Source organism: Triturus cristatus, chromosome 1_2 (genome assembly GCF_964204655.1).
Source record: "Triturus cristatus chromosome 1_2, aTriCri1.1, whole genome shotgun sequence".
Taxonomy (NCBI): domain Eukaryota; kingdom Metazoa; phylum Chordata; class Amphibia; order Caudata; family Salamandridae; genus Triturus; species Triturus cristatus.
In genome coordinates this window covers 833,519,947-833,541,076 of record NC_140580.1, presented here as the reverse complement: position 1 = coordinate 833,541,076, position 21,130 = coordinate 833,519,947, and the positions used below count along the sequence as shown (strand labels likewise).

At 42.7% G+C, this 21,130-nt stretch overlaps 1 protein-coding gene across 4 annotated transcripts in view; it reads right to left on the bottom strand.

Moving 5' to 3' along the window:
• LOC146868100 (mucin-5B-like) overlaps window positions 1-21,130 on the bottom strand; it is a 153,382-nt gene that overhangs the window by 76,671 nt on the left and 55,581 nt on the right. For all 4 annotated transcript variants that reach the window (XM_085608932.1, XM_085608931.1, XM_085608930.1 and 1 more), the window contains exon 3: window positions 4,402-4,438. In XM_085608932.1, the coding sequence (XP_085465058.1) occupies window positions 4,402-4,438 (37 nt within the window). The remainder of the gene's footprint in view (window positions 1-4,401; window positions 4,439-21,130) is intronic.

The window sequence follows — 21,130 nt, the reverse complement described above, 5'->3', positions numbered from 1 at the left end:
GCCTCCATGTGTGGAGCTATCGGCTACTGTGGCAGAGACCTTCGGATAGAAACGACAGGAGATGCCGAAGTCTCTGGCCCTACGTTTGTGAATAACATTTTGTAGCACGAGTACTATGTTTTTCTCGCTAGTACATCGTAGTCTTAGTATCTGCGGGCAATTCATAGAAAGATAATATCTATAATAATCCCCTGCTTAAACAACAGATTGCCATTTATCTGTGTTTATGAGAAAACATTACATTTCAAGAGACACTTCGCATAGATTTGAAATGAGAGGTAGAAGCGATCTTTTTAGTGGTACATAGGAAGATCATATTTATCATGAAAAATCAATTGTGGCTTGGGAGTGGAGGATAGTGTTATGACTAGGCATACTTAGGGGCTCATTTAGAGTTTGGTGTAGAAAGAGCTCTGCCATAAACTGGCAAAATGCCTACCCAGTCGAAGTCGCTGTTGCCCCGCCCAGTGGGCCGGCAGGGATCGGCGGTGGCGCAGAGGTGGGGGTGGTGAGGTGGGTGAGAGGAGGTAAATAAAAAGTTAAATGAAACTTACTTCCTTGCCTGTCGCGTCCTTCTCGTCGCATCTCTCCACACCTCACTCCAGTCGGAACGGGAAGCACCCAGGAAGAACCCAGGCTCCCCTAAGCCAATCACAACGCTGCAAAGCATGTTCTGGTTGGAGATCATGCTAAGTGCGAATGAATGTTTGGCTGGCCAGCCAAAAATTCATGTACACTTAGGGAGTGAAACCCACTCTTCCCCTGCCCTGCTCTGTCAGCAGAGCAGACCCACCTTGCAAAGCTGCCGTGCCTACAACAAGAAAAAAAAATGATAATAACATTGAGTTATTATCATTTTATTTGTCCTTACACTGCTGAAAAGCAGTGGGAGGACGGTCCTGCACCGTAGCGGAGGAGCCACCACTGGCCTCGCCTCATTTGGAGCGGGGGAGCTGCTGAGTTGCACCATGAGAAACCCTTGGCCTGGTGGCCTACCCACCACAGGGCCGCTCGGACCCTGTAGCAGTCACTCTGCCCTATTTAGGGTGGGGCTACTGCTATTGATATCGCCTGCTCTGCTCCTCCTGGCGCTCTAGAACAGGGAAAAAAAACAATGGCTCCTAGGTGCAGGAGGAAATCTTCCTGTGCATCACACCCATTGTTTTTTGTGTTTTTGAAACAAACTCATACTTTGAAAGTTTGTTTCACAAACAAATGACTGTCACAAAATAGAGCGGGAGATGTTTTCTAAATATGGCAGGTAGTCCTCTCTTGCAGGGAAGTGGAGGTGTGGGAGACTTGAGGGCAGCATCTCATGTCCACCTGGCTGGCCTCACGCAAGAGTCTATATGACCTCCTTAGTAGTCTGATAGATCAAGCGTCTCTCAGCATGCATACTGTCAATTGCAATGTTAAGTCTAATGATCAGGGTTTCACTGATGGACCGGGACATTTATCTAAACTGATCAAAGTGTCATGTTGTGAATAGGTATCTCAGTTTGTCGTTCATTTTCTGATATGATATTGCTCAGTGTGTCCAATTTTGTTTTAGATATCAATACTCCATACTAACTGTACTCTAGTGGTACAATGTATGGTTTATGACTTTTCATGACGTTTCATTATTAAAATGAATGTACTGGGATTTTATGAGTGAGGCTTAATGGTTCTTCTTTATGTACTCATTGCAATAAACTGAATCTTAAACAATGGACCAGGTAAGGAATTTAGAAGACGTTTTGGTCTATCAGTCGCATTTAGAGTTTTGAAGAGATGGAGGCCTGCTGTAAATCAGTGGTGTTCCTCCCACACCAAACTTGCAGTTCTCCGTCTTTATTTATAGTTGGGGAAGAACCAGGGAGCATATTTACAAGCCCCTATCGCCACTGGAATGTCACTTTTAGTGACGTTCCTGTGGCGATTAACACTTCACCTTATTTACAAGGCGGCGTTAAGCCACTTAACGTGGCTTAATGCCGCCTTGTAAATAAGGCCCCCTTTTACGCAACACTTAGCGTGAAAGAGGCGTGCGATAGGGGTAGTGGTGGGTGTTCAGCCGCAACACCCATTGATTTTGACACTGCCCCCTATTTACAAGGGTGGTGTAAGTTGGAGGCTGCGCCAAAATTAAGACCAGGGAAAACCTAGTCTTAACATGGCCAAAAGAGCAGAAATGCTTTATTGCTCCTTGTTTTTGCTGTTTCTATGTATGCTGCCTGGTGCAGCACACATAGAAACAGCAAACTGCCATGAATGATTCTTGATATGCAGGAAGGTGTCCTTTCTTGCATATACCCAAACATTTAAAAAATGACGATTTGTAACTATTATGTGTGCTGCACAATGGAGCACACATAGAAGTTACAGCTAGCCATTCTGGATTGTTTATGTGCAGGAATGGCCACCTTCTGGCACATAAAAAATAATTTCCTCAACACAGGCACCCTTGCACTACAGTTCAAGGGTGCCTGCGTTGGTGTTAGACAGCTGAATTTAACAACAGCGCAGGGAGAAACACAGGGTTGCACCATATTATTGTAAATACAGCGAATCTCTGCGTTTCCAAAGTGACGGAGCGCAATTGTTAGGAATTTTGGAGCTGACCTGCGCTCCGCCACTTTTTTATACATTTGCCCCTAGGTTTGCACAGCAGAGGCTCTGCCAATGTGAACTTCTGACCCGGCGGCCCATCCAATAAGGACTATCGGGTCCCAATTACAGTTGCCCCACCCTACTGAGGATACGGTGACTGTCAATGAATTTTCCTGCCCTTGTTTGCCATGTGAGACATGGCGACCACAGGCAGGGAAAATGTAGAAAGGAATTGTCGTGTAGGGAGAAAACGCTCTGCATGTCGAGCACATTTGTTTTTTGTTTGGAGAAAACAAACTCTGCCTTTGAGAATTTAGTTTCCCTAAACAAAAATGTTTGTCTAGCAGGCACTTTAAACATAGTGCCTGCTCGGTCATTCTGTGCGGGAGAACTGCCACACGGACAACTCCCGTCACAGTGCACAAATACCTGTCAGGGAGCTGGGGATCTCTAAATAGAGTGGACTGGCACACCAATGAGCCCCTTTCTTGCTGTGTCATTCACACCACTACAATGCAAAGCATATATTTAGAGCATTGGGCATTGTCCATCTCTTGCTTCTGTAGATATTAATAAACAATTGGGTGCCCCAGGATCCACTCTACCAACATGTGGACACCAGCATCCAGCTGCCCCAAATTTAGGCAGGAGTTTTTGTTGACCCGCTGTGGCCTACAATTGTCTTTGCATCAAATATGTCATACAACTTGTCCCTTGCTAATCTGAATAATACCACTAGTATAGGTCAAGTTATCTAATGTTTCTGGGTAGGAATAAGTGCAAAGCAAATTCATGTATCACAATGTAGATCCAATGTGTGCTGCTTCAGGCATTATTATAAGTTGGGTATCCCCAAATGCTATTAGATCTCAGAGAATTAGCATTTTTCTCTTAAGACCAGACACTGTCATTCTATTTCGTCTAGGCCCTCTACCATACTTGGTTACCTTCTTGCGGGTTTGAAATATTAGATGGAAGTGTCCATGATATTCTAAGAATTATTAAGAGGCAGTCATTGGCTTCTTTATGATGCTGTGCATTTATGGATGCTGGCATCTCTCGTTATATAAAGTTTTTTTTTTTTTAAAAAGAGTTACCAGTCCCAACGGGAATTACAAAAATTCTGCAGACTTTTCATACATTGCCTTTAGATTTTTATTTGGAAAGCAGTCGAAGTCTCTGGGGTAAATTATGGAAGAGAATGAGAAACTCTTACAAGAATCAGAACGAGAATTACTGATTCCACGAAGTAGGTCCTCATTACTAAGTGAACCTCATGGTTCAGTCTTGAACTCCCTTTAATTTTGCAACCTTGGATGCTGATGGTATTCGCGGTATTCAACTTCAGGGGTGTGGAATTAACACCTCTCTTGCACTGGGGCACGCGTAATGAGGTTCCTGCTAGAAGTGGGATATTTCTTGCTTCTTCACTGTTACTACAATTAATTTAATTTGAGTCTTTTGTAAGACCTACGCACCTTCATCCCACTTACATCGCACGCGTTGGTACAGTAACTTTGAAACACAGGCCTGGGGGGGGGGGTCAATCTTACCCCATTAAATGCTGTCTTTTACATCCCAACCAGGAGGGGGCATTTGCATTTTCATTGCTTGCATTAGGACCCGGACCCGTAGCAGCCTTGAAATGCCACTACACTTACTCTGTCTTACACCCTTGCTTCAATTTTCTCCTTAGTATGAGTCTCCTTGAGGTACAACATGTTTGCTCTTACTTGCACAGTGTGGTAAGCATGACAGACCAGGACTTCCTTAAATACCTAAGTAGATGAAGGAATGTGGACCACCTACCTGCACAGCAGACAGCCAGTAAGAAGAAGGCAAGGGACTGCAAGGAAACAAGAAGAAGGAAGAACATGTTATAACAATGTCAGAGAAGAAGAATACTGACAACCTCTTCATTTAAAGGACAGCTCACAACATTTCCCTATTAAGGAAGCAAGACATACATTTTTAGTATTGCATTTCACAGAGGAATAAGCCCATAAACAATATAGTTCGAGATAAGGAAGTGTCTTTTCGGAGGAAAGGACACCATCAATACATCAACAATCTGGCATTCTGATATGTTTTGAAAGGGTGGAAATTGTCAGTTTTAATTTGCACTGGCATTATATTCTGAACCAGTCTTGCTTAGAACTGTGTGCATCAAAGATCTGACAGTAATGAGACTTAGGGCTCAGCATCTGACAATATCCAGATTCACATACAGCTCAGCTCTATGTGAATCTGGACCTGCAACTCAATCAGATTTTTGCTTCTGATACTGACTAGTGCCTCTCAGAGCTTGTTCTTGTCAGTCCGCACAAACTCACTGAGGGCTCTGCTTCTGATGATATGTTGACTTCCACGGCAGTCTTCTCACAACAATAGCCATACTCACTTAGGGGTCTATTAGGATGGCGGGCGGGCGGCCAGTCCAGCGTTGCAACCGCCGGACCGGCGGCAGCCATCCGCCCGCCATCGAAACCCGGAAAACTGCTGGTCCGATTAGCATCGCGGTCTTGACCGCCGCAGTGTGGTTTTCCGCCCACCACTTTTCTGCCGGTTGCAGTCCGCCCTCTTGCCTGGTGGGAGGAGCTGGACCGCTACAATTATTGCACATCAGGGCCAAGCACCGCCGGCACGATTATGATGCCGGCAGTAGCCAGCCTTTCCGCTGCGGTGGAACTGCCATGGAAAGGCATGCAGAGACATGTTCCGGGGGCCCATTGCGGGCCCTCAATGTGTTGGGGGGTGTGGGTGCACGGGGGGGTACCCATGGTACCCCCCACATGTCCCTGTACAAGGTGGCAGGCACTGTGCAGTGCCTGCCACGCAGTGCAGGGATATGCAGAACATGCTCTTTTTGACATCGCGGCAGTGCTGCTGACAGCAGCGACCGTCGCAATGTTAATCACCAGAATCCGACCGCCGCGATTATGCCGCAGTCTTTTCCCGCTACCATGGCGGTCGGGGAGATTTTCCGACTGCCATCCTAATGGGCCCCTAAGATCTCAGTTTCCAATAATGCCAAGATTAAGTTAAAGCCTACTCCTAACTCCTACTCATTCACTTAGTTGTGCTTTAGTGGTGTGAATATTTTTAATTAGGCCTGCTTAGTTTGGCTATTGCACAGATGAACAAAGTTCCCTAATTCAGTCCAGTTAAATTTGCCCGGTCCCTGCAGCTAGGTATCCTGCTCATTATAAACAGGACATCAAGAGTCAGAGATTTGTGTTTGTCTGCCATTGCCTGAGAAGTAGTGGGGGAAAACAATGGTCGCTTTTTGGCCTTATAATCTCCTGGAAGTTCAGTACTAGAACCCCTTTCAGACATTACAAGAGAAGAGCACTGTGTTGCCAAGAAATGATATATGTTTTAGATGATCTCAGCTCTACGTGACAAATGGGGGAATGCTCCTGCTGCATGGAAGAGTTCCTTTTTCAGCCTTTTGTTTTAAAGCAAATCTCATACAGAATTGTATTGAGTGATGCTGGTAAACATTTGCTTGAAAATGCATGAGGTTGTGAGTTGTTATGCCCTGGAATTTCACTTTGTCGTATTCTGTTTCCGACTATACCCAGATTCACTCAAAGCTCTGCTCCTGATAATGCAAAAATTCACTGAGCGCTTTGCTTCTGATAACAATCAGTCGCGTTTAGAACTCTTGCTCATGACAGTACATGGACCCATTGTGCTCCAGAAAATTCTTCAGTTCACTTAATAAGTATTCCCACAGCTGTTCATGGAGCGGGGCAATCAAGATATACGTACACATCTACATTACAAGCAGAGGTGAACACATTTATTAGAAGACGTCTTGATTTACCTTAATCCGTACCCACTTTTACAGGTGAAGAAGCATACATTACTTATTTACAAGATAATTACATTAGCTCCTTTAGTATTATAGATATCAATTTAAACAAATCGATGTTGGGCGTGCAGGAGCAATTCGGGCTGGTGTGTTTAAACAGGTTCAACCTTTGCAAAGCAGATCAAATATGTTAAACATACCTTTATGCAAATTGGGAGGGAGCAGATGTTCGATTCACACAAATTGACAAAATACGGTCACATGCTTAATTTTTGAGAATCTGAATTGCTGGCCCTCATGGTAGAGAATTGGAAAAGCCATCTGTTAGATAGGTTGTTTTTTGAAAATATGAAGACCTTTCAGGACCTCGAAATATATTCAAACTGGCTCGAAGTAATTTTACAAGACATCTGTTAATACATGTGAGGATGCTACCTAACTTGCTGCTTTTTCTGATCATTTCAATTCCCATGGATAATTGTGCCCTGTTTCTGCCATACATTATCTATGCCAACTACTATGCTTTTCCTAATTTGATTGCCCATTATTTTCCATCAGTGGAAGGAACTTTTTGTTACTGATGCTGCATGTATATGCACGAGTCAACATAGGTCACTGTTTCTGCATATATTATTACTGGAAATACCTATGGAATAATATGTAATTTGGAGTATTTGTTCCTGTAGTCATGAGTAGCAATAAGATAAAAATATAATATATCATTAACTGATTTAAATTGCTTGGTTTGGATCGAGTAATGTATCTTCTTTGTACTGCAGCTGAAAATCTTTACGTCATATGCAGACAGTGTTTGACTAGTATAACATTTTAGAAATATAATTTTACCATAATATTGTCGCCTTTATGACATAAAAAAATTCTCATCACAAATATCATAGGGAATAATATTGTTTTTTAGTTAAAAATACCATTGTGTGTAATTGCTTTATGTTATTTTTTTTAATATTATTGTAGTATTCAAATATTTGCTTATTTTATGAGTGGGTGATTGATTTTATTTTCATATGTACATTTTTGGGGGGGAAATATTTTTAGAATGTATTCATTTATTTATATTGTATTTACTTTTTTATGTATTAATGGAGTTTGTTAATGTAAGTTTTTCATCTATTAAAATTTTGTGGGGAGAGTTTTAGAAATTATTTGGACATTTTTATAAGAATTTAAAAAACATCTGTTTGGTAAATATGATGGTTTTAATTGCAATGTATTTTCAAAAAAAGTTTTCATTCAACATAAATATATATTTTTATACATTATGTATAAAGTATATAATAATAAATATTTATTTGAAATATAATAATAAAATAAACAAAAAATATATTGTTTTTATTTTAACATTTGCTAGAATATTTTTACCTTATGTTTATTTTTAAAAGAATTAATAAAAAAGAAACAAAATTACATTTTTGTTTATGGACATTTTGGTTATTTCTAATGTTGATTTTTATTATTAAAAATGAGGATTAAGTTAGTGTTTATATGTTTTAAAAAAATCGTTACATTTTGATTTATTTATTTGTATTTGTTTTACTTTTTAATTTTTTATTATTTTATTTTTGTAGAGTTACTTTATTATTTTATTTAGATAGTTATAGAGGTTTTCTTTTCTTTTTGTTATAATACAATTAAATAAGGGATTATTTAAAGGTTTTCAAAATTACACTTTGATTAGTTTATGGTTTAATTAGATAAGATATAGGTTTTATACACCCATTTAAGTCTAATGCTTTCCCTAATGTGGCTTCAATTGTATTGGGAATAGTAAGTGTAACCCCTTTAATATCCAATACTTTCCCCAAGGAAGCAATCGGAATCTACCCCAGTTAAAGTCCAACACCTTCCACAAAGTAGGTTATATAGGAAAGGGAATATAATGTAGCTTAAGCTGGAGTGTTAACAGTGAATCTAACCCCGTCAATATCAAGTGGTTTCCACAATGTAGTTTAAATGCATTGCGAACAATAAATGTAAACTGTTAAAGTTCAACATTCTCCTCAGTGTAGGTTAGATTGGTGTGGGGATAGTAAATCAGCGTCCATTAAAGCCCAACACCTTCTCCGATGCAGTTTGGATTGCAGTGGGATTAGTAAATCTAGCCCCTTCAATGCCCATCACTTTCCCCAATGTAGCTTAGATTGGAATGGGAATAGTAGATCTACTTCTCTTACACACCCTTCCCCACCATAGCTCATATTGGTGCGGGAATAGTTAATCTAACCCTTGACAGAGAGCTTTGAGATACTTTCAATACTTTTTGGCCCTAAAGAAATGGCTGCTTACACGGAAATTGGGTATCAGGCTGCTCACATCGAAACTGGGTATAAATACCATAATTGACTGCCAACTTTGAAATGGATAGCTGACACTGCCAATTAAAAGACAGTGGGCCTGATTTTGAGTCTGGCGGTCTTCTGATCACCATACGACTTGCGGTGGCCGTCCACCGTATGCTGCATTACGACTTTGAAAGTCGTAGTGATGGACAACCCCTGGCTCCACCAGGGAACAGTCATCACCATGTGCCACAATATAATATTCTCAGCGGGTCTGGCGCAGTCCAGCTGAACATATTACAAGTTCTGCCACCACAAGCTAATTCATGGGGGGAGCACCGCTGTGAAAAGGCTGGCAGTGAAGAAACAAAGGGGGCCCCATTGCCCCACCTACCATGGGAATATATTCAGGGGGCACAACATGTGCCCCCTGACTGTATTCCCCCAAAGTTCCAGCATGACATGGACGCCACCATCCATGCCGTGCTGGAACTCTTTTGCCATTCCCATTGCGGTGCCTGTTTTTCAGGCACTGCCATGTAAAAAGCAAAGGACCGTCCGCCGCACAGGAGTTCAACTCATAATACGGTAGGCAGTACTTGCGTGAGTTTGGTGCAGCTGTGCCGGTGGAGAGCCGGTGCAACTGTGACAAACTCATAACCAGCCCCTGTGTGTTCTGACACACATACATATCATCAATTGGTTGTTGTTATAAAATCAATGAAAAAATTTGTATTGGTTGATGTGCACTTATCTGCTTTATCAAATTAATAGAATAATAAATTATTCTTTATAAGATTTATTGAGGTCGAAGAATATTTTCCTGCATTCGTTTGCTATATATTTCGGAAATTGTGACCAGTGAGATTTCCTGGTCTATATCAGGTTGAGGACAGTGGGGCCATAAGCAGACTAAAAATCTCACATTATGGGGTCAATGATGATCTCGTTTCGAAGGGTTCCAAATCAGATTCAGGCTTGCCGAATCCGATTTGGAACCCTTGTTTCTGACAGAATCGTACACAGTTACGAACAACTGATCATGATGCCGGGAAACTGTAAGGGCTATCCAAATCAGTCCCTAAAGGCATTCGGACAGGTCGAGCCTTTCGGAGCCGAATCGTAAAGCTCTATGGACTCGATTTCGAGCAAGCGATTACGATGACCGATTTGGACAGCCGTTCTGATTCGATTTGCCCAGTATAAAACGGTTGTTGGAATCTCTCTCTGGGGGCCTGTAGCAGGCCCCCCCTTGGTGCACGTTTTTCCCCAGCCACCCCTTTCTTCAATGGGAGCCTGTGTATTCAGTCAGAACACAGGCTCCCATTGAAGTCAATTGGAGTCCGACCAAATTGTATCCTGAAGCATCCAAATCCATCGATCGGACTCCCCTGATCTGAGTCATCCGGAAAGTATTCCGGAACCAATTCGTTCGGAAGGCTTTCCAAACTGGATCGTAATCAGCCCCTATATTGCATAAAGGTATGTTTGTATTGTAGTATCCATGTGTATGGTGTAGACCTGTGTAAAAGGTGGACAGCACAATTTAAATATGCCATTCATGTGCTAATTTATCGTAATTTTAGCAAGTTGTTTTCTGTTGCATAAATTATTGTTTTTTGCCATTGTTAGTGCTGTCATACAGAAGGAAGGTTTACTTGTTATTTGTTGTAGGTAGTGTTTCAGGGATATTTATGTTTTTGAATTTCTTTAGGAGTCACAGGGGTTTCAGTTGCAGTTTTTCTGTTCATTTTCTCAGTCTTTTCAAATTTGGGATATCCAGGAGTTGTCTTGCACTGTAGTCAGGAACCTTTGGTATGATTTTATTAAAATAGATGTTGTAGTTTCTTGGAAATGAGCCCTTGCCTCCCTGAGGTTTTGTAAAACATTCCTAACTTATTCTGTCACGTTTGGCAGGTGAATATGGTTTGTAACACTCAATTCTACATCGCTCCTAGCAGTAGCCCTCCCATACCAAGAATTTGAATAATACTTTGTCTTTTTGCAATATATATTGTCTGAGCTTGCGCTCTCTAGACTATAAGTATATTCCATATGGGAGAATAACAGTTTTGCTTTTTGAGATGTGTTGTAAGTAGCTGTTCCTGCCATTATATCTGTGGATTTTAGAGTTATGTTAATTAAATGTTTGAAAAAATCATATTTTTATGTAGCACTAGAATTATATGTGCGTTACAGTTTTTTACATTTTATGCTTACAGATTTGATGTTTATTTTATTTTGTAGGAATGTTTGATTGCTGAGGTCTTTTTTTGGAAAGGTATGGGATTGGTTCTTGATTTTTATCTATTTTAAAAAAGTTTTTTAGCATTACTTAATTAAAACATAGCTTTCTCAAGTTATAGGGTTAATTTTATGCTAGCTTTATTTTTTACTGGGGTTTGGTTTATTTTGAGCTAAGTTCTAAATAATTACTTGCTAAAATGTACTTGTTGAGTTGTAGTTTAGAAAGGTGAATTTCTTATTTTCGTTTTGTGTTTCGGCTTTGCTCCATTCTTGTTTCCTATGTTAGGGATATCTAAATAAAAAGCATTTCAATACTATTTGTTTAAAGTTAACCATTTACATTATCTAGTTATTAATAATTTAGTTTGTGTTACTTGAAGTTTGATTCTTCCTCAGATATGTGTTGAATACAGCAGTATGTCACTTTCCTCAAGTTTTGGCATTTTTGCTGCAAATTAAAGTACACTTTTGTGTCTTTTTGAACAGGTAATATTATTAGTAAAGTTTTGCATGAGTTATTTTGTTTTAAGTTCAATTTCATTGGCAGTTTCTTTGATGTTTCAATTGTTTATTAAGTTGACTCATCGTTTAATATAATTTATATATATATGCATGTACGAATATATACATACTTATATATATATTTTATATATTAAATGTTGTTTTAGTTATAAATAATGCATAAATATATATAGTTATTTTTTAATATATTTCAAGGAATAATTAGAAATAATGTATTCTGTGTTTATATATTAAATACATTATTATAAATATTTAAAATATTGTAAGTTAATTGAAATATACAAAATATAGTTATTTATTTATCATTGACAATATGCTGTAGAGTAGATTGTGTTGCAATTCTAAGTTTTCAGCCCAACCTTGTTCGTAAACTTAATCTCAGAGCCCTTCTTATAGAAAGGGAACTGGTTTTTGTTTTCTAGTGTTCATAATAAGCTTAGGTCTTCCATGCTTAGTCCTGTGTCGGACTCCAGAGCCTATGGCGGTCAAAGAGAAGACACTTCTCTCTCGCGGTCTCCTCTTTCCTCCGCAGTTGCCGGGACCCGAGGCCGAGAGAACCCGAGGGTATGAAAGTATCTGGCCCTTTAAGGATTCCGCTGCGGAAACAGGACACGCCTCATGGAGGGCGGACGGACCAATCCCGGAGGGCCATATCACCTGCGAGGACGAGAGAGAGGCTGTGTCGACGACCGGAAGGGAGAGAGCGCCTTCAGCAGGATCCCCTACGAATCCAAAGGATGAGAGCCGGTGCTTCCAAAGAGAGGAGGGTCAGATGAGTGCCTGCCGAATGAGCCCCGGGACCACAAGGAGGACACACCGCCCCGCCACGGCCTAGGAGGGTCGTGGCTTCAACAGGTGCGTACACGCCTTCGGGGATCCGGGTGTCGGGTGGGCTTGTCGGCCTCAGAGCAAAAGGAAGGTGAACACACGGTGGCAGGTCTATAGTCAACGGAGACCGGCCACACGTATACTCCGTCCTAATTTCCTGATATTCCCTGGTGACGGCTTCCCCATCCCGCACTCTGTTTTGTAGGAGGTGATGTGCCCCTCACTCCTTCCCCTCACAGTGACCTCAACGCTTGCACTAACAAGTGCCTCTTTCTTTTGTTTTCTTTTGAGCCATCCGGGAGTCCTGTGCCCTAAAGACGTGGTGGCGTGTTTTGACTAGAAGGAGACGAGCCCTGAAGACTACAACCAAGGGATACAAAGCGCTCCTCGAACTGTCCTTAAAATACGAAATAAAGAGAAACCAGTTAAACATATCGTATTCTCTGAGACTTCTATTCGCTTCTCATGACACGTGGTGTTTCTGCCCGGTCCCTACCTTCCATTGGGAGCCCAAAATGGAGAACTTGATTCAACACATGGTTGAGGGCCAAAAAAAACTGGAGTGGATTGTGGAGAGGCAACTCACAACCGCGCAGGTGGATCGCGAAATGTTTAAGGACCTCATGAAGGGACAAATGGATGCAATACTACGGGTTGGGGAGGAGGCGGCTCATTCCTCTGCTGGTCAAAAATCTATGAAAACCATGGATTCTGTCCCCACCGTTGCACTTCAGAAATATGTGGCTGGAGAAGATCCTGACGCTTTCCTGATGAATTTTGAAAGGGCAGCAAGGGCGTCTGGCTGGCCTGTGGCCAAATGGCCGTTTTTTTCTTGCGCTGCTCCTGACGGGTGATGCCAATCCTGCTGGGGTCACCCCCTATGAAGAGGTCAAGTCAGAAATCCTTGACCACCTCGGCCTCGGCGCTAAGACCTATCGGCTACGGTTTCGGAAAGAGAGGGGGGCTCCTGGAGACTCAGCAAAGACCCTTTACTTTAAGCTAAAGATAGCTGCAGATTTGTGGCTCAAGCCTGAGACAAACATGAAAGAACAGGTCATGCATGCCAAATACCTAGAACAGTTTATTGAAGCATTGCCATACCCCACCCAACGCTGGCTTCGCTAACATAACAATTTAAGCCCCGAACAGGCTGTCGAGATGGCCGCCTCTTTTTCTCGGGCTCAGGCCAGGGGGTCCTCTTGGGAGACTGGGAAACCGGCGAGATCCCTGCCTGCTCCTCGAAAACCGCTTCGCCCTATCAAGAAGCCCGACTGAGCAAGACAACCCAGATACGAGACACCCATGAACCGAGGACCCCAGTGTTTTGAGTGTGGGGACTGGGGACACATCTCCCGTACATGTCCGAAAAAGCGGACGAAAGAACCGATGGACGTCAGTTATATACCCCGTCCCCTGCTGTACACAGAAGAAATGGGGACCTGCTTTTATGTGAGTCTTTACTTGAACTATAATCCTGTTACCGCCCTCCTTGATTCAGGGTGTAGACAATCAGTAGTCAGGGGGGATTTGGTACAACCAGGACAGCTGCTTCAGGGAAAAAGGGTCTTTATACGGTGTATCCATGGGGATGTAAAAGCCTATCCCACTGCCAACTTGCCCCTTCAATGCCCGGACGGATCAGTCTCCAGAGTGAATGTCGGGGTTCTCCCGTCCCTTCCTGAGGAGCTCATTTTGGGTACAGATAACCCCTGGTTCCTTTACTTGTTGTTAACAAAAGTCTGAGACCAGTCTCCTGAGGCTTATAAAGCGACTGAAAATATCCCCAGAGCCCTCTTAACCCAAGAGCCATGGGAGGGGGACAAAGGTTTCCGTTGGGCACAACTTAACGATCCTACCTTGGCAGCAGGCTCGCTTGCCACAAGACCCCAACCAACTCAGGTATCCTTGCTTTCTGATAAACAATGGCTTGATATATCGTGTAGGGAGTGCACGAGAAGAACCCCAGCTCCTGGTACCAAAGCAATTCCGGGAACAAATATGTTTTTTCGCACACCCCCACCTCTTAGCGGGACACACAGGAACCCTAAAAACCACCCAGACGTTGTTAAGCTATTTCTACTGGCCCAGCATATACGCACACATAAAACGATACTGCCAGGAATGTTCGATATGTCAGAGGAACAATCCATATAAACCCCCTGGTGTTCCTCTCCAACCCCTCCCCATCATAGGCAAACCTTTTGAACGGGTGGGTATGGATCTGATTGGATCCTTGCCTCCAGTAAAGGCTATCAGTATGTCCTGGTACTGGTTGATTATTGTACACGGTTTCTGGAAGCCTTCCCACTAAAGTCCCCTACCACAACCAATATTGCCGACAAACTCTTAGAGTATTTTTTGCGTGTAGGCTTCCCACGTCAGATACTAACCGACCAAGGGACCCCTTTTGTCTCTAGGCTAATGACCCAGGTTTGTAAGATGTTAGACGTTCAACAGTTGCGTACATCAGTCTATCATCCCCAAACCGACGGCCTGGTCGAGAGGTATAAAGGGACCTTGAAACGGACGTTAAAAAAGATGTTGTCAGGCGAAGGGAAACACTGGGATCGACTTCTACCCTTGGCCCTTTTTGTCATTCGCGGACAGGTACAAAGCAGTCTGGGTTGCTCTTCGTTTGAACTGTTGTATGGAAGGCAACCCAGGACCCTGTTGGAGATGACAAGGGAGGCCTGGGAAAAAGACACTACTGACACTAGCGAGGTTCTCGAGTACACCCAGGAATTAAAAAACCACCTGGGTAAACTAAGGGAACTAGCCATGACAAACCTCGAGAAGGCGCAGCACCAACACAAGCAGCAATACGATAAGGGAAAGAAGTGGAGGTCCCTCAGAAGAGGTGTTTGTGCCTTGGTGTTGTTACCAGTGGGTCTGGGTAAAGCTAAAAACGAGTGGAAAGGCCCGTACCGGGTTGTAGAGACAATAGGAAGCACCACCTATCGATTGCAGGTCACACCACATCGCACCCAGACCTATCACATCAATCTCTTGAAAAAGTGGATAGGCCCTCCTCCCTCCGCTAACCATCTGGTTGTCCCTCAAACATCCCACCCAACCACCCTAGAGCACCTAATAGTAAACGAAGAGCTAACAACCAAACAAAAGGACACCCTATTAGAGACACTGGTGCCTTTTGCATCACTTTTTTCAGACCACCCTGGACGCACCACTTTGGTCGAGCACCACATAGACACCCCTCCCGGCCAAACAATTCGGCTACGGCCTTACCGGATACCCGCAGGACGAAGGGAGGCTGTATCCACTGAAATCAAAAACATGGTAGAAATGGGAGTGATACAGCCGTCCCATAGCAATTGGTCCTCCCCCATCATTCTAGTACCTAATCCTGATGGTAGTATCAGGTTTTGTATCGACTTTCGCCAGGTCAACACAATCTCCAGGCTAGATGCCTACCCCCTGCCTCGGGTGGATGAACTGATAGAACAGCTAGGAGACGCACAGTATATTTCCACTCTTGACCTGACGAAGGGATATTGGCAGGACCCATTACGCAAGTGTGACCAAGAGAAGACCGCCTTTATCACCCAAGATGGTCTTTTTGAGTTCACTGTCTTGCCTTTTGGACTCCACGGTGCCCCAGCGACATTTCAACGCCTGATGAATAAAGTGTTACAACCGCTCAGGTCGTTCTCCTCTGCTTATCTGGATGATATTATCACCTTTAGCTCTTCCTGGGAAGAGCACTTACAACATTGCCAGCGAATGTGTCTGGCATTACAGAAGGCAGGTTTACACATAAACTCCCGTAAATCTAGGATGGGGTTTTCTAAGGTGAGGTATCTGGGGTATCTGTTAGGAAACGGTTGCATTGAACCTCAACAAGAAAAAATCAAAACAATCGCTCAAGTCCCTTTTCCCACTACCAAAAAGGAGGTCAGGGCCTCTTTGGGTCTCCTGGGCTACTATCGAAGATTCGTTCACCTGTATGCGGAGATAGCTGCCCCTCTCTCGGACCTCCTCAAGAAGGGGGTTCCCAACCGTTTCCTGATACAACCCCCACCCGCCGCCTTAACGGCATTCCAAAGGTTAAAAGACGCCATCACTCAAGGACCCGTGCTTGTTTCCCCTGACCACAACTGCCCTTTCATTCTACAAACTGATGCCTCGGATGTTGGCATCGAGGCTGTTCTGTCCCAGATTACAAAGGACGGTCTCGAACGCCCCGTGCTTTTCATCAGCCGGAGACTCTTCCCTCGAGAGGAACCTTACCCCATCATCGAGAAGGAATGTTTCGCCATTAAGTGGGCCATAGAAAAACTGAGGTATTATGTGGAAGGGCGTCGGTTCACCCTCTATACGGACCACGCCCCTCTTGTGTGGATGTGTAGAAACAAGTGAAACAACCCTCATGTCATGAGATGGTTCCTTTCTCTCCAACCTTTCACCTTTGACGTCCTCCATCGCAAGGGTTCCCAAAACTAAAACGCTGACTTTTTGTCACGATGTCCCCTCCTCCCCGATCGGGAAGACTCTGGGGGTGGGGTGTGTCGGACTCCAAAGCCTATGGGGGTCAAAGAGAAGACACTTCTCTCTAGCGGTCTCCTCTTTCCTCCGCAGTTGTCCGCATGTTCTCATGACATCCTGCTTTAGACATCCCTAACACTATCACCTTGAGGTGATGCTACTTATCTCCTCATCGACTTAGTCCCTGAGGGAATGCACAGGAATCTCTCTAGAAGGATTGACAGCTGCTGGGAAAGAAATAATATTTTACTGATCACATCCATCACTCTTTCCAACATGTTCATTTTAGGAAGTCTATCCTAGCTCTGACACCAAGAATTGTACCTTTACTATATATGTAGGACACAGTCACTTTTCCTGACTACCAAATAGGACTCGTTCAAACTTTACCTCTTTTATGCGAACATTGACTGGTGCATGTGTTTTTCTGCTTATTCTGGGAGTAATGCCACCAGTTTCCTGTGTATGCAGAATTAGTGAAGCTCCATTTGGGGCTGTGGTTAGGGTATGATCAAGTGTGTTGTTTTGTAGACTGTCCCTGTGGACCAGCACTTTCGAAGACACAGGCATGCTATTGCCAGTGCTTGCCTGTGTCAAGACCTACCTTCTGTAGACCCCCAGTCTGTGCATACCATCTTACTTCACCAGGTTCCCATGTCCCTTCACCTCCTCTGTGACCTCTAACTGGGATTTGCTGCCAATTTCTTTGGGGTTATCTTGGGGTGGGTGTGCTGTTGACACTTCCTCTAACCTTATGACCCCCGCAAATATTTTTTTTCCAGCTGTTCTTCGCAGCAGTTCATCCTAGTTAGTGACATGGGGTAGGGATGAGTCAGTAAGGCAAACCTTTTCTCATGTGTGAATTCAACTAAAATGGAAGTTTTGGAGTGCATGTTGTTATATTAGCGGTATTTAGGGTTTGTTATGTGTGCCAGTGGAAGCATGGATGATACTCTCAAAAGTGAACATTGTTAGCATTATTGTATGCAGTCCTAAACCGTAAAATAGGTTAAATGTGGGGCTCCAGGGCATTGTAGCATCTCTGCTCGCTGATCATACATTTACACTACTTAATAGCCCTATCCCAACCACTATCCCACTGGTAACACAACCACCAAACTCTCTCAAAGCAAATTTCTTCTGAAATACAGTGTGTGCTACATTCTCAATGAATTTGGCTCAAAGTATTTCAGTAGAGCATTGAAGCATGTATAGCTTTCTCGCAAGATAGGTCTGGAATCACTCACTCCAGTCAACCTATCTTGCTACAAGGAGAACATTTCTAATGTTGGCCTAAATCGGGAATGCCACATCACTCAAATAGTTGTGCATTCACTTCAAATTGTACCTTGTTAAAACCCTACAATACATCCTCAAATTATTGTTTGAGAATATCGTTGTTGCAGTAGAGAAATTTAAACCTTTGATACTGTCTTGGTGGAGGTCTCCTTCATAACATTGAAATGATGGAAAAACCCATAATCTTGTTTCAACTGTCACTGCTCCCTCCATCATCCCATAAAAATGTAATAATGACTTGAACAGAATTCTGCAGCGATTTTATGGTAAAAAAACACAACCATGCATCGCCCTAAACAAATTATTGGCTGCCAATGAAACAAGGGGTCAACTTCCAGAATTTTCAAAGCAGGCATTTAAGTTACAGCAAGGCTTTTCGCCATCCTCTATAATCTCTATAAATCATCCAGACACCTCTAAGGGTGAAACTAATAGAGGCAACCTTCCACCGCATCCTTTTTTTCAAATATGAAACTAAACTGCCCAATGGAAAAAAAGAGAGGCACTCAAACAAAACAGAAAGATCATCAGCAGAAAAAGAGGAACTGCTCTGAGACATCGGCTTAGTCGAATCTATGACATAACACTGTCAAAAAAAATATAGTGATACTGTGGGCAACATATTGTGCCCCTAAATATCACCTTTACATATACTGATGATGTTAAGAACACAGGGGCAATAAAATAAAAATCACGCGAAATGTATAAAAATAAAACAAAAAAATAGTAGAAAAAAATGATAATAAAAACATAACCACAAAATCTGCAAATATTAATGAATACAGATGAAACTTTAACAAAAAATTATACATTTCTACAATTCTAAGTTCAATTTAATAAACATAGCAAAATATGAAATAAATATCAGGCAGCTAATTAGACTCCATTAAAATAAAAAATGAAGACAAAAACATAAATAAAGCAAAATTAACATTCCAACCTCAAAATAAAAAACATTTCACGTACATGTTAAAACTCGGAGGAATACTTTTTTAAGATTCCTACTCCAACCTATGCAACAGTGGGGAAATGGTGGACTTTGAAGGATTCAGATTTACTATACCCACTCCAACCTAATGAACAGTAGGGAAAGCTTTGGACTTAGGAGGGGTAAGAATTATTACGCAAACACAAGGAGATGATGGACGGAGCACTGAAACTTTTCAGACACTCACCCCGGTCGCAGATCTGGGTTGAATCCATCATCATTCTTTAGCTCACTTCGCCACCTCAGTTCAGACCCAGCTATATGCAAATCAGTGTTGACCCTGTGCCTCATGGGAACAGTCCAGCCCGAACTGCCAAGCCAGGTGTTCCCTGAATCGGAAACAAGCATCCTGAGACTGGTTTCTGGGTAACACCCTTCATCAGCCAGGCTAGCTTGAATCCAGTGGCAAAGTGAGCAAGAAACCCAAGTCTGGACATACCCTGCCAACTTAGGGTGAACAAATCAAACACAAGGAGATGATGGACGGAGTGATGAAACTTTTCAGACACTCACCGATCTGGGTTGAATCCATCATCATTTTGCTTGGTAAGAATTATTATCCCTACTACAACCTAAGCAGCAATGGGGAAAGTGTTGCTCTTTGGGCAGGTTGGATTTACTATTGCCTCTCCAACCCAAACAACATTGGCAAAGCATTGACCTTTGAAGAGGTCAGATTTACTATTCCTACTCTAACCTAAGCAACTTGGTGAATGTGCTGGATTTTAGAGGTGTCAGATTTACTATACCCATTCCACCCCAAGCAACGGTAGGGAAATGTTGAACTTTGGAGGAGCCAAATTTACTATTCCCACTCCAACCTCAACAACAGCAGAGGAAATATTGGGCTTTGGAGGGGTCAGATTTACTCTTCCCACCTCAACCTATGCAATAGAAGGGAATATGTTGGACTTTGGAGGGGTCAGATTTACTATCCCCACACAAACCTAAGAAGCAATAGGGAAAGCTTTGGACTTTGAGGGCACTGGAAAAGGGGTGGACAGATTTACTATTCCCAATCCAACCTAAGCAACAGCAGGGGAAATATCGGGCTTTGGAGGGGTCAGATTTACTCTTCCCACCTCAACCTATGCAATAGAAGGGAATATGTTGGACTTTGGAGGGGTCAGATTTACTATCCCCACACAAACCTAAGAAGCAATAGGGAAAGATTTGGACTTTGAGGGCACTGGAAAAGGGGTAGACAGATTTACTATTCCCAATCTAATCTAAGGAACAGTAGGGTATATGTTGGACAATTTTGGGGGTGGGATATTGGTGTCATATTTACTATTCCATTAATATACTTTGAGAGAAAATGAGGACTAAACCCCACACTCCCTCCCAAACAGACAGCTAAACCTAACTGGTGTGGTGTGTATATTGTTTGTAGGAGGTGAATTTCCCTAGCCCTAGTTATTTATCCTAGATGCAAGACCCCCATTGGGTATAAATATATTTGGATGAGGTGGACTCACCCATTTAATGTGGCATGCTTTATCATTGGCCACCTTATCCCACCCTGCTAAGATAATGCTACAATAGTGGATTCAACCTCAGTATATGAGGGAGTTTTTAATATATATTAGTTATCTGGATAAAGCATTGATCCAGTTCCTAATTAAAAATGCCTTAAGGTATACTGCAGGTATATCCTTTATTTAGTGGTACCTTAGGTATGATTACAATTGGATCATTAGATCACCGGCTTTATTAGGGTACAATGACCCCTCCATCCTTTATTTTGCTGACATGTTTCTGCCCACTATAAGTGCCAGAGAACCCGCCAGGGGCATTCCTCAGAGCTATCAGAGGATCATATTTACTATCCTTTCTCCAACCGAAGCAACAATAGTAAAAGTGTTGGACTTTAGGGAAGTCACATTTAATATTTCCACACTAACTTAAGCAACAGCAAAGAACATTTTGAACCCAAACTCTAGTCTTCTTGGCACATCATGCTTATTGACACCCAAAAGATGTTCATGAGTCTGCCTCCTTACTGGAGACAAATGCTGAAGATGTGATAACTGTGAT